The 17,507-nt window shown below is 41.3% G+C and overlaps 1 protein-coding gene across 1 annotated transcript in view; it reads right to left on the bottom strand.

Moving 5' to 3' along the window:
- Window positions 1–17,059, bottom strand: part of PPP4R3A (protein phosphatase 4 regulatory subunit 3A) — a 36,312-nt gene extending 19,253 nt beyond the window's left edge. Inside the window, exons 1-3 of the mRNA XM_065751021.1 lie at window positions 16,142–17,059; window positions 9,294–9,349; window positions 643–741 (exon numbers count right to left, since the gene is read on the bottom strand). Coding sequence (XP_065607093.1) covers window positions 643–741; window positions 9,294–9,349; window positions 16,142–16,283 — 297 coding nt within the window. The 5' untranslated portion in view covers window positions 16,284–17,059. The remainder of the gene's footprint in view (window positions 1–642; window positions 742–9,293; window positions 9,350–16,141) is intronic.
- Between the last annotated feature and the right edge of the window lie 448 nt (window positions 17,060–17,507).

Here is a 17,507-nt window from a genome sequence, read left to right as displayed (position 1 = left end):
CATCTTCTAGTAGTAAAACATCAGCATGCTACAAATGAACTGTCCCATTTCTTTAAACCATATGAATTATAGCTCTGAGGTAATAAGACAGAAGCAAAGAGCTGCCTCCAACTTCATCTATTCTTTCACAACCTGACAGTCAACAGAAGTAGTGTCACATTTACATGACTTTCTCTTGAAGAACTTAATATTGATCCAAAGAATGAAAAATGAAGAAAAAGAAACATAAAAACAATAGTCAAATTCATAAGAAATACATTATAAACCAACTTATACATTCTTCTCTCCACAAGAAAAGTTTAGAAGGAAGTTTTTTCCCTTCTAGTCAAGCGGAAAAAAATGTTAATTATGAAATTAACTGTTAGGAAACTTTCTGAGCACTCAGTTTGGAACTTCCTTGGAAGGTAAAAGATCTACAAGGTTATGTTGAAAAAAATGATCTGAAAAAGATCAAAAAATCATAATTTAAGTTCATATCAGATTTTTGGGGCAAAGTCTTCAAACTCAAGCATGCAAAATTTGGGGAAGGTGGAAAAGAGGGCAGTTTTGTTTTCATTTTCTATCTACTCTGTCCACATTTACCTCTTTGGAGTTTTGAACACAAAACAATTTTGGTGTCTGTCTTTCATTTATCAAACTTACCTGGCATATTTTTTCCCATATTTCATCACATCCTGCTTTTTCTTGAAAGCTAAGTGCCAAATCATAGTTTTCAGCTTCAGACCACACAATCAAGGTATCCTGCAGAGAGAGGAGGAGCATTTTCATTTCAGGCAATTGATGTTTTCCAAGCCTAAACAATGTTTAAAGAGTAAAATTCCAAAATAAGCATAGCTTGATACTTATGACAGGACAGACAGTATTGCAGAGCAAATGTAACCATCCTACCTTCGTTCTTAGGATTAAAAACATTTGTGCATGAATCACAACAAGAAACTTCTAAAATAACTTTGAAAGTTTTAGTTCACAATTCATTCAATCATAAAATTGCTGACCTCAAAAGGCTCATGTGTAACACCTTCTTGTATCCTCAATGTATCCTCTGATAAAATACAGCAACATTACTACTGCCTTTTTTTATACTGTTTCAATTGGACCAAACAAAACTGCAATGTTTTGTGAGAGCAAAGTTAAAATAACTGCTTTGATCTTTTTTTATTAGGCCCCAGGAAACACTGCACTAATGCACAGAACAGCTGCCTAAACTGCAAAATGCCTACAAATGTTAAGCAAGAACAGATATTTGAACACACACACATGCATACACAGTTAAATGTCTAAGAGTTTGCATACACTGAACCACACACATCACGCCAAAACTACATTTTCAAAAGGAAGCATCATTCTAGATTTGTAGTAGTTAAAAATGTGCTTAGCTAGATTTACTACCCAGAAACCTAAACCCTTGTGTACTTATTTATTTGAATAGGACAAAAGTTTATTAGAGCCTTCAAAAACTGCATACAAAACCAATATACATAAAAGGGAAGCTGATCCTGCAAAAAGACAGTTTAAAAAACCCACAAAACAGAAGAGAATCTGCATATACTGAATCCTATTTTATTTTAAAAGTCTTCTGTTCTCCTCTAAGAGTTAGCTGAGATATAGCCACATTAAATACAAAAAGCCTCAAGATACATTATTTCACTTAAAGCTAAAATGTGCATTTACTCACTAGCACAAAAGAGCCATCACATTTCACTGAGAATCTCAAACTAGACTCTTACAGCTTCATTATGTATATTTTCCTTTGCCAGGCATGTACCAAGTTTAAGACTGGTTACTGTTTAAGCTTAATATATTTCAAATATTAAAATGAACACTGAAGATAAGAGAGATCTTACATTTGGATTTCAATATTCACCTACAAGAAAAGTCCTGAAATTACCTATGAGCTGAATAGCACAATCACCTGGCTCCACAACAGTTCAGTCAAGCAGCACAATGTTATCAATTTGCCATTAGCAGAGCAGCTGTACTGCCACAGAGCACTAAGTGGCTTACCTTGCAAATGGCAAACAGTTTACCTTTTCCAAAGGGCTGAAGATGAGGTGGTACACAGAAGAAAGGAATCTGGGAAGACCACCTCCAAAATATGAAAAGAAGAAAAAAGTCACAGAGAAAAGTTTATTCTCTGCAAGACGGGTCACAGTGCAAATACTCTGGTAATGCCAGATTGACAGCACCTAGTTCTGCAGACGCCTGAAGAGCATGGGAAATGGTTTACAAAAACACTGGAAGTGAAGGCCCAGAAGGAAAAAAACAAAACAAAACAAAGCAACGAAGGTCATTAAATGGGTAAGAAGAAAACTGAATGCTGATGTATCATCAGACACATTTACTTTACCATCTTATAAAAAGTCTGTACCATACTGCAGTATGCATTCTGTTCATTAGGATCCAAATCTAAAGCTTGAACCTGGCATCAGTGTTTGTAGTAGTATTCAAGGCCAATCTCTTATCAGTAAGGGCAGCATTATTTATATTAACTGCTGTCAGTTGAATGAACAGAAGCTCTAAGTCCAAAAGAAGCCAGCACTGGACCAACACAAGACTTTTTACCCCGGGAAGAAGAAGGATGGAATAAAGGCAGGGAAAAAAAAGAGTGAACTGGAAGAAACACAGCTGATGTTACTTTTGAAAACTATACCCACAGATACAAAAGTGTATATGGCCATACTGCAGTAATACTTTTTTCTTTAAAAAGATCAACTAAGGTGCACAGAAGTACAAGCTGCACTCTTTCACCTCTTCCAATTCTTTACTAAGAGAATATTTGTTTCTATATCCTTTCTTGTCTGAAAGGGGTTGTAAAAAGAGAGCACAGGAAAGTGAAAAAAAAACCACTGCAGTTCTGTATAATCTATGAATCAAAGTTTAACTCTCCTTTCTCTATGCAGAAACCGGTACGTTCTATCTATATATAACCTAAAGAAATTATAATCATCCAAAATAAAAGCAGTACCAAACTCGTGCAGGTATTTTAAAGGGAAGTGACTGAAAGAAATTCTAGATATACTCAGACAAAAATCATAATCAAAAGCCAACTTTCTGCTTGTTTTATTTAAAGGAATCTTTCTGCAACATCTGCAATTGTGTAACAGTGAAGTTTGAATCAACCAACTGCTGTGGATCTCTCAGCTATGAACACGACTACCTATGCTTCTTCTAAACACCAAATACTGCCTTGTTACTTCAAAGGCATCCAAAATTTCTTAAGATTGCTTCTTCCATCCCAAGAAACAATAGTGTGCCTAAATGCCCTTATTAACATTGGTTACTGGTTAGAGAACTAAAGAGATGAGTTTTGCATGTTACCTCCTATAAATATAAAACACTCAATCTTAGGTTGCTCTGAAAGCCGTTTGGGCTCAGTCTGGTCATAAATGTACCCGCTTTTCTGTACTACATAGAAAATGTTATCTTTTAAGATAAAGAAGTGAGGGGGATAACTAAAATGAATATTTGGAATTTAGTTTTTACGTCTTGTCGCCAATTTGAATGTGAAACTGCAATATCAAACCCCAGATACATAGTGTCAATCGAGTCGTAAGACACTTTATCATAGAAATGTTTAATTCCAACTGCCATCAAAGAATCCAAGGATTCTCACCTCTCACATTTTTCAAACTGCATTAGAGCACTTGGCAAGATTTTTGTTTAAATACTATGACACTTGGGAGACTTCTCATGTACAGTTCAGTGTGCTGTTCCAAGTATGAACATCACTTGCTGCTTTACAAAAATGTTTTGACAATAGCACCAGCTGGATGTGTCATCGTTACCTCAGCACAGACAAAATTTGTTGTTGCCTTAAAACAGCTTACAGAAATTCATCTTCACTTTCACATTATTACACATTAAAAATAACCTGCAATTCTAAATTTTATCAAGAATTCAAAACAAAAAGTTCTTCTTCCTAGAAGAACTACACTGAACATCCTCATAAAGAGGAGGGAAGGGAATTTCATTTTTCTGGTACTCTATAAACATATGGCCTACATAAAAACTTTGGAAATACAATTTGGTATTTCTCTGCTGCTCACCGATTGTGTTAGGTATGTGTGGAGAAAGCTCTGGGTGGTTAGAAAAACAGGATGTTGGGTTTTCAATGAGCCACTGCTGTGAGCTACATCTTTACCTGAAATTTCATTCCTGAACAGCTGATTTTCAAAAATATTTCTGCAACATGTTAAGCCAGCAAACAGTGATAATTTATTCAAATGGACAGGGCTTAACATCTGCCAAACAATTTCCTGTTGAAATAATTTCCAAGAAGCCTATTTTCTGTAATAGAAAGGTGATTGGATGTGCACTGCCAGTCTCAAATTTCCCCCCCCATAACATTAATCAGAAGTCATGTTTTCACGAGAGTGATCTGATATCACTAGACTGATTTGATAATCAGTTTAACTATTAGCAGGCTGACTGGCACATACATTGCACTGCATTCATACATCCTTCAAAGCAAGCCCTGGAATTTCATACAGAGGAATTCAAGAGTAACTAGTATCTCAGGTTACTTCTGCTGGAAGATTGATTTCAGATCTCCCTCCTCATGTGAGAAGGATGAAGAAAAGTTATTTCTTCCCTGCAGCTCTTTTTTGTTAGTGCTGAAAACGTATTTATAAAAGGTGACTGTTTACTCATCCACTGCGCATCCCTGTGAGGCTGACGCTACTATCTGGAAATAACAACGCCCCAAATAGGACAGACTTTCATCATTTATTTAAAAGAAGTAAATGAATTCCTTCCCACCAGACCTCAAGTGGCTTAGGCCCCACTGAAGTTCACAGTAAGGCTGTTTCTCCCCTCCCTGACGGCCTGATTCTCAGCCTGCCTTATCTGCTGAGTCTGGACACTGTCTATAATTTAAATGGCACGACAAACCATCTCTTAGAATCTTGCTACCCAACTACTGACCATTAGAAGTACAGCCCCTAACTTTCTGCTTACAAAATAAACCACTAGCGCTACCTAGGTTTGTCGAGTTACACTTACACAGTTGTCATGGTAGCCTGCAGTTGAGTACTCAGGTTAAAAAGCCTCATTAATGTAAATCAAAGCTAATTCAGAATTAGGTTTTATGCACTTCCTCATGCAGAACCTGGTTATCTGGATGTGCTAGTTAGTTATCCCCAAAACTGAAATACCACATCAAGGCCACGTTCAGTCTTCTGGCAAAATGTTTTCTATTAGTTTCTGAGGGGCCTGTAACAGTCATACTAGACCGATCCAGTTCGCTTTGTCACAGATGCATTTCCAAAGGTCAATTACATGAATAAAATCAGTTTACTCATTTTATAACAGAGCCTCAATCTGCTGCCCTAGCAGCCATATCCAGAAGAAAAACAGAGCTCACGAGGAAAATTTGTCAAGATGAAGAACATATGATCATCTACTTAAAATAAATGAACGAACCAAGAGCAGTCACTCCTCTCTCTCTTTACCTCCCACCCCACAAAATCACACATCCTTCCTCACTATCTTAGCTGCAACAAGCACAAACTTTATTGGAAGTTCTGCTGTTGGTTCACTTGCTGCTGACAGCAAGCATCAGAAGTTCATCTTCTCTTGAGTATTCTAACAGTGTGGTTTTCATTCTTTTCAGATGTATCTTCGTTTTGAAGAAGTTCAATCTTCATCATCTAAGGGTAGACACCTTCCAGATACCTAGCTAGTAAATACTGCTCCGGATGAATTTAAGCTTTGTATTCTTGTGAGGAACTGAAGACTGCCAAAGCAGAGGACACGAGATGCTAAAGTCTGTAGTACAAAAACAAGACTTCTTGGATGCAACTCAAATTTTGTTTCAGGCACAGAAAGGATGCAACATGTAGTTCATTGTGGGCTACAGGATGTACAGGTAAGTCTTTACTGTTCTACCGCTGAAGCGCTGTGAAACTACACTGAAACATGCATTTCCAAGTTAACCCCTGTATCAGCTTTCTCTCTAGATAAATTCTCCCTTCAAGTTGCATAGGAAGATGTGTAATGTCCTGAAATACAACTGCAATATTATTTTTATTGAGTAAGGACCACTTGTTTGAGAGCAGCGCTTCTCTGACTGGCATCCCCAAATTATATCATTTTAACACCTTTTAAAAAAATTTAAAACAGCGCTAAAAAAAAAAAAACAGCAGGGTAAGCAGGAGTCTTTCAAAAGACTTTACCAGGACATTATAATGAAATTACTTCCTATATTTACTTGTGTGTACATACATATTAATTAAATTATATATGGTTTTTAATAACAGAACAAGAAAACGGAGTACTCAACATACAGTCAAATTACCACATACTGTAGTTAAAATCCAGTTACTAAACAGAATTTATATCATTTTAAAATAAGAAAACCAATGGAACGTAACATACAAGAACACAAGTAAAAGTAGTTGTTCTGATGAACTTCTTTTGGAGCCATGAGATATTAATTTCACAAGTTTTCTTACTGTCCTGAATTACATTAATCCTCTTGATAGCAGGTTAAGTCTGGGAAAACTGTGGACCAGGCAAACTGATGTAGCTCAGGACCATGTTGACTTACAAAAAGCACGTCCCAAAGCAGGTCTCAAGATCTGCCCAGTATTCTCCTTCTCCAAAGGAGAAGAGTGGGCAGTTATATCTACCACCCATTTAGATTAATATCCAGACAGACACCAGAATAAGCCAAAATACATAGCAAGCACTGCTTACAATCCTAAAAGGACAACAGATCTAAAGCAGACAATGTGACGAGTTTTGACTTGAAGTTCAGATTTGCAAAGCATTCTCCTTCGCTTTTTTTTTTTTGTCTCCATGGACGTTTTGCATGCCAAGAGACAGCAGGAAGCAAAGCCAACTTGTACTCAGATCTTCATACTTATTTTTACAGTGAAGGATCTGAGCTGCGGCAGTTACCACAAAACATACATATGTAAAGCCTGAGTGCGTGAATTGCAGATACAAGTGAGGAGACAATCTGTTTCATACTGACAACAGTGCTGCACAACAGGTAGAAGGTGCTCATGCTAGTGGAAAAACTTCACTGTTCATCACTAAAGATGCTTAAACACATGTCGAAGAACTCAGCAGTTGACAAAAGAAGTACTCTCCAGATACTTATTTATCACTCCTTCCTTCCAACCACAAATCAGGTTCCATTACAGACTTTCTTCTTACAAGCTTCATGTCAGCCTGGATGAAAGTCAGAACTCATCCCCTTATTCCATCAGATAGGGAAATGCTGTACGATAATGTGTCACAGTAAGAGCAATTTCAATGCATAGCTATGTTCCCCATTGGAAAGGCAGGTAGGTACCTCCTCACAACAAAACATCTGTGATCAAGTCTGGTAAGATAATCTCACTGAAAAGTTGCTCTGCAGATTTAAGTCTTGGGTTTCTATTATATTTTCTTGAAATTTCCAGAGAGCAAATGACAACTGCAAACTCAGGATTCCTGTACTGCACAGCTCCACAAGTGGATCTTGTGTGAGCTGACCTGAAACTTCTGCTGATGTGCAGAGTTAACCAGTTTAGAAAACGTGACTGGAGTACCAAAGTTGATTTTCTTTTGTTTTAGTGAGTTTAGACAGTTCAGAATTGAGAGTAACACAGCTGGAAATAAGCAGCTCCTCATTTTAGCAGCCATGCTCCAACCTTAGCCGACACAGAATCATGTTTAAATTATGAACTTGTACTTATCCTTTTGCTCAGTAGAAGTCATCTCCCCTGAAAAGCAGTGTGCTGCAAAGCAAGGTTACTACACACACCAAGAAAGATTTGATATTTCTAAGGTACAGAGTAGAACCCTGAACTAAAAAGGCTGCACTGCTTAGATAATGAAAACAATTTCTTCATAAATTTCTGTCTACATAGCATTTGAAAGCTCTAGGACTGGCACTCTTCCTTCTCCAGCAAAGAAAGTGCTGGTCTAATAAGCCACATTCTAATATTCTTATTTTTCTAACCATGTTTTTGCAACCATCAGTATCATACTTGTGCAGCACTAGATTACAATGCACACTTGGCCCCAACGAGCAATAAGCAGAAGAGTGCTCTGCTGTTGTACTCACAGGCATGTGTGGTGGCTTACACTGATCTTACCATTTTATGCCTACTTTGAGGATGCTTCACGCCTCATCTGACAAAGTCTGTTGACACAAAGTGAGCCCCTCAAAGCTCTTTGAGCAGATTTGAACCAGCAAAACAGGTTTACTTTAGATCAGCAATCTATGCCACAAAGCTGCGAGATATTCAACATTATTTTAGGAGTCCTTAAAGCAAGAGTTACTCTGTCACAGAACCATGACCTCAAGCTAGGGAGGATTACGACTAAGAGCTAAGTTTGCTTAGCATTTTTCTGGTCTTGTCCTTACTTACACCCTGCAATTGATTCTCCACACCACACTGCCCTTATCAGTTGTTCAGTCCTGACTGTTTACATAGTGCATGAAGAATTACATCAAGGGGCAGACACAGAGTAAACTCAAAATATTTCCAAGAAGGGATGCTTTTATCCCTGACCGATTCTACTCATTTTCAGCATTCAAACCTATGAACAGCTCTAGCCAGCGAACCACTGCAACTGCCTGCGAGCAAAACTGAAGTGCATGCTTCTAAGGAAATACTCCTCAGTCTTCAGCTTAAATAGTTTAACACATTCAGTGCACCTGACAGGATTTTAGCAGACTGAGCTGACCAGACAGACAACAAATTACAATTTGGTTCAGCATTTTTATTCCTAGGAGTACCTTACAGTATCCATCTCAGAAAGATCAGCAAGTTACATACAAGACCTACAAGTCTGCTTCTCCTCATCCACCTCCACAGCATTCTTCAGGGGCCTCACAATGTGTGGCTTAAACAACTGAAGTGAGGTGCAGGCTACAGCTGAGAAGTTGTTTTGACGCACATGCTATGCTTTGAAGCAGTATTAACCCAAATCCATCTTTCAAGTAAAAGCCAAAAGAGAGCTATATAGTTCTAAAATATTCTAGTCTTCTCTTATAGAAATTACATCGAAAGCTCCAGTATCTGAAATATTAAGAAAAAAAGCCAGATGTTATTAAGCTTCAGATACTATAACCCTTTGGAACCTCAGCTAATTGTCACAACTCTGCTTTGTCTGTTTCACCCACAGAATATTTCTGTGTTCGCATGCAAGCAGGACAGGTAATGTCACAAAAATGCACAGAAATGCTGAGAACTACTTTGCTTCCTATTGCAACTACTAGAACATAAAATATCAACTGTGATAGAGATATATTTGACTGTTTTGTTTCTTTAAAAGCAAAGGAAAAACATGTTTACCTGTTGCTTCTGGTACGCTGTATTCGGGTTAATTTTGGACTCCAAAAGAAGAGAACCTAGAAAGAGAAGTTCCACTTATTTACATGCGTATTGAAATTTCAATCTCAACATGAGTTTCCTGAACACTTCCCTCAGGTGGCTATTAACATCTTCCCTCCCAGCATCCAGATTTAATCCATATTCTACAACTCTATCTTTCATTTTATTCCTCAAAGATAATTTTCACATAATACAGAACATTCAGGAGCCTCTGAGGACTGGAATCTCAAACTGTGCCTTGCTCTGAAATAAATCCTCCTCCTGCAAAAGCATCAATGTTAATATAAGTCCCACTTGGAGAGCTGACTTAGCTGGAAAAACAACAAAACATTAAAACTGCTTCTATTTGTGGACACATCACTTCCCTCATCCACCTTACCTCCCAGCACGCGAGGGACTGTGACAACCACGACTTTGGTGTAGACATCTGCAGAGCTTCATTCAACATACATGACAAACATACTGACAGATTAACGTTGCACTGTCTGTAACTGAATCATAAGGCCTCAGGCATCCCTTAGAGGCACTTTTCCATTGATTTACCAGTTTACATTTATTCTTCCATAGAAATTCAAACTATCAACTACTTAGTTACATAATACTTTTAAGGCAGTTTTATAATTGTTACTAGAACATTTGCCAACTGAGGCAATCTTAAGTAGCCTCACAAAATCTCAGTAATAGAAAAAGTAACATGCTTCAGCCACCTCAGAGAAGCACAGGAATCTGAAGGCATGACTTGCATTCAAAGAACATACTTGGAACTGAAAATACTATTTCTAAATACCACACTAGAATCAACTTGTTGAAGAGATTATGGCTCAATAGGTTTCACTATTTGAAGTACACAGCCATTCATGAACATCAAAAATACCCCCAAACCAACACTTGCTGTCCAAGTGCCACCATGCTAAACCCTGTAAGTTACATTTACATAACAATATACTTCACTGCCGTGGAACTGCTACCTAACAGATGTTAGCTTGGAGGAGGTGAAGGAAGAGTCTGACAAATCTGATTGCAGAATTTCACTCACTGAAACAGAGGACCATTAAAGAACAGTAAATATCAGAAGAGTTCCTTTATTTATTTATTATTTATTCCTGTCTGCCGGACAATAAAGGTTATTACTTAATGAACTTCGAAGCTTTAACAAGAATTTTGATGTTCATTGTAAGGCTCAGATTTTATTTTTTTTTTAAACTTACCTGTGACTGCTGCTTCTACCTAATTTCTTAGGAAGAATTGCAGAGCAGCAGCCTTTGGGAATGATGCTGGCTTAAAGACACACCTGCCTCACACTGCCCTTACAATAAGAGCAGCTTACAAATCCAGATACAATCCAAGAACAAAACCAAGTTAAATGGCCCTCCAGGGGAAAACAAAACAAAACCCTACCACCTCAAGAAAACAATATGTACCACTTTTTTTCTCAGAGCTTTTCTATTTTTTAATCCACATCGCTGAAACTGCTTCTGAGCTGAAGCCTGAGAGCACAGCTACTGAAAAAACACAACTACAGAGTTGAGACAAAGAAGGAAAACTTCAAGGAGCTACAGTGCTGAATCCAATACACATATGGCGCTCAGGCCATAGTTACAGGCTTCAAACGTTGGGTTTGCCTAGTGAATATCTATACACGATGCTCCCTTTACTGCTACCACCATCAGCTACAAGCAGTAAGCATGTAACTTCCATCTTACTTTCAGTTTCAAACTCCCAGCTTCACCTGAAGTTAGTGCAAGATAGCATTCTAGAACTTTGTTGACTGTCTTCTAGAAAGTCTTCTGTCTAGAAATAATAGCAGCAAATGTGAATGAGAATCCTGTAAGAACTACAAGCAATTGATATTCTAACATTCTCAGTTCTGAAAACACACGTACAGACATGGAAATCCTGAAATCAGCATAAAGTCATGTAACTAAAATTCCACATTTGACATAATACAACTGAAAAAAATAAATCTTGAAGACAACTCAAACCAGAGAGTTCATCTGGAAGCAGACACCAGAAAATGGCTTCTTTACAGGACTTGCCACAAAGGAGCATTAGTCCCTTCCAAACCTGATGCCTGCAGGAAAGTCAAATGAAGCCTTATAAGGCTTGACTAGCTCCTCACTCCCACATGATTCAACTTATTCCTCACCACTCTGGACAACTAGAAAAATAAGAACTCAAATGTACTGAAGTGCAAGCCATGCTCTAGAGCCCATAAAACCTATGAGTCTATTCTTCTGGATAAATTGATGCTCCATTTGTGCAATTTGGGCTCCAGAAAGGGTTCAAGTAAAAAATAAAAATTAACAAAAAAAAAAAAAAAGCAGCTATTCCAGAAGTTAGCTCAGTAAGCCTATTTTCCTGCAGTAGGTTTTACAGGATCAGGCCCTTCCCCAGTAGGAGACAACCATAGGCCTGATACTTGCTTCCTGGAAGCAGGCAACAGTAACAGATACCTGTAACACAAGTGTGTTCTTAGAGAAACATTATCAAGTGTAATATATCGCAGCACTGATCCCCAAATACCAATCAAGAGCCTTAGTCTTTCACTTGCCAGAACCAATTATTTTTCAGTTGGTAACATCCTACAATGTATCAGGACAATCCAATCTACTTCAGACCAATAAAATTTCATCTCATTTCTCAACGACTTTATCCAAAGAGAATAAAGACCTGAAAACTCACCTAAACAATGTTTCTAAACAAATCACCCCCAAATTATACAGATCTACTTGTTTTCTAAATTACAACCTTAAGTGAATTTGCAAAGGTAACTGCAGAAGAGGTGTCTGAAACAAAAACAAGGGACCACCACTGACTGGCAGAGATCTCACGTTGGCAATGTTTGCACCGTAATGCAATGTAGCACAGCTATATTTGTTTGGTGTTTTTGTTGTGTTTAGGCAAAGCCATTCTGTGATGCGACTTTGTGCACAGGGAACAGTTTGCTCAAGAGAAACTACATACACAATGCTATTTTAGAAGATAGTTAAAGAACATCAAATGACCCAAAGCAGCAGAACTCAAAAACAGACTTGCAGAATTGTTTTCAGAAATGCTTGTGGAAGAGAACTGCTAAGAAATATTGCTCATCTCCCACTAAACTTATTTGGACCTACCTTCAAAAGAAAAAGAGGAAGACTGTCACACATTTCCTCTCATCAGAATAAAAATTGTTAATCCCAAAAAGAATTTCCACCCCCTTTTTTTTTGTTGTTAGTTTTCCCCGTTTAAAAATGAAGGTGCTTCCTACAAGTTAACTACAGAGCTCCTGAACGTATGCTCCAAAAAACACTGCAGAGAAAGAGGCACTTGAACCCCCCCCCCAACCCTCTCACTGTACTTCCACTTGGGAAGAAGAGAGATGTATTTTACCTATTTTTTGTTGTTGCTATTTCAGAACCTGTAAAAAGCAATAGTCTTCCAGGAAAGGCCTGTTGCAGGAGATTTCGGTTCAAAAATTGAGCTGCCTCCCTGAACAAGTGCCCAGGCAGCTTACTGTTACACACTAGCCTCACTGGCTTAGGGCTCAGCATTAGAACAGTACCCCCCTAGCAGCAGTAGCAGCATGCTTGTAAAACAAGAAGAAAAATTAAACAAAAACAAAACAAGAAACACACAGGAAAGGTGTAAGACATTCCTGATCCACTACTATCAGTTTCTGTGTCACTTTCCTAAAAGAAGTGAAATAAAAATAAAATGTAAGCCCTTGAGTCTGTATAAAAGGAAGCCAGCTAGAAGATGGCAGGGCAATATGGCCTCCAATAGGGGAGCTCATTCTGGCTTGTCAAAGTGGAGTCACTGGACTGGTAAGCACTTCTTAAAAGTTTTAAGCTTTCAAATTACCCTAAGATAGTTGAACAGAAGTTCACTCTAAGGGTCACCTCAGTCATCTGGACTCAGAACATAAAGGGATCTGAAACCACACCATGAGCACCTAGAAGCACACAGACATTTCAAGAACCAGTCAGGCCATAGCAGTCTACAGAAAAAAAATAAAATTAAGAGTTTAAGAAATCTTTTATGTATAAGAGAACACTCCAAATTCCCTGCAATTACTCCAATAGTGCCTGGGAACATTACAGACATCTCAATCTCAAACTGCTCATCTGCACTAAATTCTTTTAAGCCTATGTTAAAAACAACAACAACAACCCTACAAATAAGAACCAAGTAGAACTTCGGCTTCTTTATTACTCCAATTCAGCATGCTAGCTTACCTTGGACTTGGCATAATGACTCCAGCTCTTATCTGGATACCCTGACCCTGTCATAAAAACTCAACTGTCCGTAAAGCAGCCACAGAGCTGAAAACTGGGAGACTGAAGGATGTGCTAGCCTACACAGCCAGACACATGAGATTAGCTGCCACTGGCCCAAGTACAGTACAACCAGAGTGGGAATTTCCAGTGCAGAGGGGAACTGCTGCCCACAGACCCACTCAGGAAGCAGAGCTCTCAGCTTCAGTCAGAGACCAGGTTCCCAGCCAGCTTCCTGGAGCACAACAGCAAGAACAAGCAACGTGCACAGGATGAATCTCAGCACAAACACTAGGAAAAGCTAGTTTATAAAAGGAGGAAGGAAGAATTTCATTGTGGAAAGAGGAGGAGCTGACAAAGAGACAATAACAAGAACGAAAAGGAAACATGGAGGTAATGGTATATAGGCCAGGTTCCTAGTGCTCACACAATTTTAGGAACCAGGAACTACTGAATTTTGTTTAGTTAAAAAAAAAAAAGGCATGTGAGGGAACAAACTGCACATTACCTGAAACACAAGGTTTTATAATTGGTATCACCTTTTCCCAAATCAACTGCTCACATTTAAAAGTGACAGCATTTGCTTTCATTAATCCACAAATCGACACACAAAACAAATACAAATCAGATTTTGTGAGGTGTTTACAGAAGCAAGATCGAAAAAAAAACCTGGTCTATTAATAGAGCGCAGACTTATCCAGGCCGGACAGATATGACTGACTAAATTAAGAACATACACACTGCATGTTATTTGCTCCTCTTGAAGCATGTGCTGGATGAAGCCTGATGTGTGTATGCTATCAGGCATATTTCTGTGTACTATGAGCAATTATCATGTGCGAGCACACTGCTCTGATAGAAGGGCCTTAGCTATGCTGCACATAGCAAAGACTTCATGTTTGTTTTGGGATCCTTTACACAAAGTTCTGTTTTCCATCTTACAGACTGTTCACTTGTAACAGTGGAGCTGGCATCAACAGCCCAATTGAGGCTCACATCTGTCTTACGGCTCAAAATCAATGAAGAGATCTTAGTATGAATGGACTACTCCTTCACAAGAAACTTGTGGACTGCAGTCCTGCTTTCTTTCCCAATAGGAACAAAAATAAGTAGATAGAAAACTGATTAGCATGGAACAGACATGACAGTTTTTTAACCATCACTAACCAAGCTCCTGAGCACAGCAGCAGCAGGGACAGCAAGGGCTGTATCCACAACAAAATACATGGCAACACAAAGTTTGCCTGAAAGTACAGTGATAATCTTCTCACCTCCCTTCCTCATGTTCAAATTAAATTCTCTTTCCATTCTGAGCGTTTTCTCTCACTGGAAAGCTGACCAGACTAAGAAGACAGAACCTTCACTGTAAAATGAATGAATAAAAACCTCAGAATAACAGAATGGCTTGGTTGGAAGGGGACTCAATGATCACCGAGTTCCACCCCTGGATTAATTTCAATAAGTATAATTAAGAAACCACAAAATCCTGAGATCCATGGTTAATCAGAAGCTCAAACATAAAAAACCTGCTCAGAGTCAAGTTCGTTCCTCCACATTGGCTTTTGGTCTGTTTGCTGCACAGACTTTGGTAGTTTGACTGAAATCTCACAAACAGTGAGAATCAACGATGCTCAAGGTGTTTTTCATCCTAGTTTCTGCAGTTAAAAAAAAAAAACAATGGAAGAAAGATGAAAGGTCATCTGTTAGCAGTCACATTCCACTGCAAACACAGTAGCTGTACTCTTAACGAAGCACCAAGGCGTGCAGTGACAGACATCACTAGAGCAAGAACTATATGCCACATATTTTAAAACATAACTTAAAACTTACTCTGATTGTAGCACTCACTCCACAAATAACCAAGAGTAATCCAAATGTAGCTATAGTACACACTACTACTTGGCCTGTAGTACATTTTGGCATAAAAAGTGAGGGAAGCAGATGATGCATCATTCTATTTACAGTGAAGTCAAGAAGAGATATACTGCATAATGAGGGGGGGAAAAACATGTGTCATTCTGTCCACTATCTTCTCTACTACAACTACTGTGCTAACTGCTGATGGATGCTAGGACACCTTAATTCTTGCAAGAAAGGACAGAGTGCAAGAGAGGAAAGAAATGGACATTAGACTAATTATTTAAGAGGTTATCAGGTGGCTAAAAATCATGACTAGAGCCTGAGCACTTCTTCCACAAGGGGTCATTTCCAGAAACATCTGAGGACAGGTAGATCACAGTGATCAGTTCTTAAGCGGCGCATGCCAGGCATCTGGAGACGGATCACGAGATACCCACGCCTCACAACAAAGCCTGACCACATCTGTATGAAAAGCTGTGTACACACCATGAACCCAATGCCTGCTACGCCCGCAGTGGATGGCAGCCTTCTGTTTCCTCTGCTTGGAGTGAGGAGAGTGCATTACACCTAGAGCCTGCTTGCTTGTAGGAACCACGTTTGAATTACGCTGCAAAGCACTCAGGCAAGGAACACACAAAGCTAAGCCCTGGGTTTTCCAAGGCAGCACGAGGCCGCAGACCTCAGCGCACTCACCATCGCTCTCCGCCCTGACTAGCAGGGACATGCCCTTCAGCCGCTCCACGTAGCAGGAGGACACATGCCCCGTGCCTCGGTCGTCCCACTGCCGGTCCTCGTTCAGCGTGTAAACCTTCACCCTGCGCCGGGTGTCAGTCATCGTGCCGCCGGCACCACGGCCACCGCGCCGCTTCGCGAAGGCTGAGGGGGGAGCAGGAAGGAGTGCGGCAGCCCCACGCGGCCGCGCCGGGAGAGCTCGTCGTCCCGCTCCTCAGAGCTCCGATGAGATCCTCATATCCACGCGCTGCTCCGCGTACGGCCGACAAAAGGCGGGCAGGGCTCCGCGGGGAGAGGCGGCGAGGGACGGAAGCCGGAGAAGACGCGGATCCGGGGCGGCAGGCAGCAACCGGCCCAGCAGGCCCGAGCGGGAAGCGCCGAGGCCGGGCTGGAGCGGGCGGGAAAGGCGGGCGGGAGCGGGGCCGCCCGGCCCGGCCTGAGCGCGGCTCTTTGTGCGGCGGCCCGGAGCCCCTCGCTCGCGTCCGAAGGAGCCGCCCTCCTTCCCGCGGGACCGAGCCCGGCGGGCGCTGCTGGCCCGGAGCGGGATGCGGCGGGCGGGCGGACTCAGCGCCCCGGCACCCCCATGAGGTCCGGTCGCAGGCGGCGGCTTCACTCGCAGCCCGACGCCGCCGCCATGTTCTTCTTCCTCTTCCTCCTCTTCCTCTTCCTCCTCCCGGTGCAGCTGCAGCGGCTCGGTCCCCACTCCTCAGCACGCACCGCGGCGCGGCCGCGCTCCCGACAGCGGCGGCAGAGAGGCGCTCGGCGCAGCCCCGCCGAGGGAGCAAGCGGCAGCGGCGCGACGCGGCCCGTCTGGCCCCGCTCACACAGCCTCCGTCTCCGCCTCAGTCACTGCGCGGCCGCCATCTTGGTTTCACCTCTCACTGGAGGCGCGGGGTCTCCCAGCCAGCAGCGGCACGGGCCGCCCGCCAGCATTTAAAGGGCCAGCGGCCCCGAGCGGGCCGTGGGGGTGTTGCGCCACGCGGTCTGACTTCGCGCGTGCCCGGCGGTGCCCGTACGGTCCTGCAGCGACCCGTCGGGAGCGCGCTTAGACGGCGCGGGGAGAGGGGCCCCGCCCGGCCCGGTCGTGGGTGCCGCGCGTGTGTGCGCTGGTGGGAAGGTGCTGCTCCGCGTCCCACTCCTCGAGAGCTGCTTCTACCCCATCCTCGCTGCACTGCGACCCCGTGTCAGTGCTCCGTGGACCCGGCTTCCTGAAAAGCTTTTATTGTTAGCACTGTTTTTTTCCTTTTTCTCTTAAACCAACGTAGCTGAAAACCAAGAGTTAAACAGCTCCTGGCTGAGCGGCTTTTGGACCTCCACCGGCACGGAT

Source organism: Cyrtonyx montezumae, unplaced genomic scaffold (genome assembly GCF_038088225.1).
Source record: "Cyrtonyx montezumae isolate F1298 unplaced genomic scaffold, pur_monq_1.0 scaffold_10, whole genome shotgun sequence".
In the NCBI taxonomy this organism is placed as follows: Eukaryota; Metazoa; Chordata; class Aves; order Galliformes; family Odontophoridae; genus Cyrtonyx; species Cyrtonyx montezumae.
The sequence above is the reverse complement of the archived record's forward strand: the minus strand, read 5'-3'. Positions and strand labels throughout refer to the sequence as shown.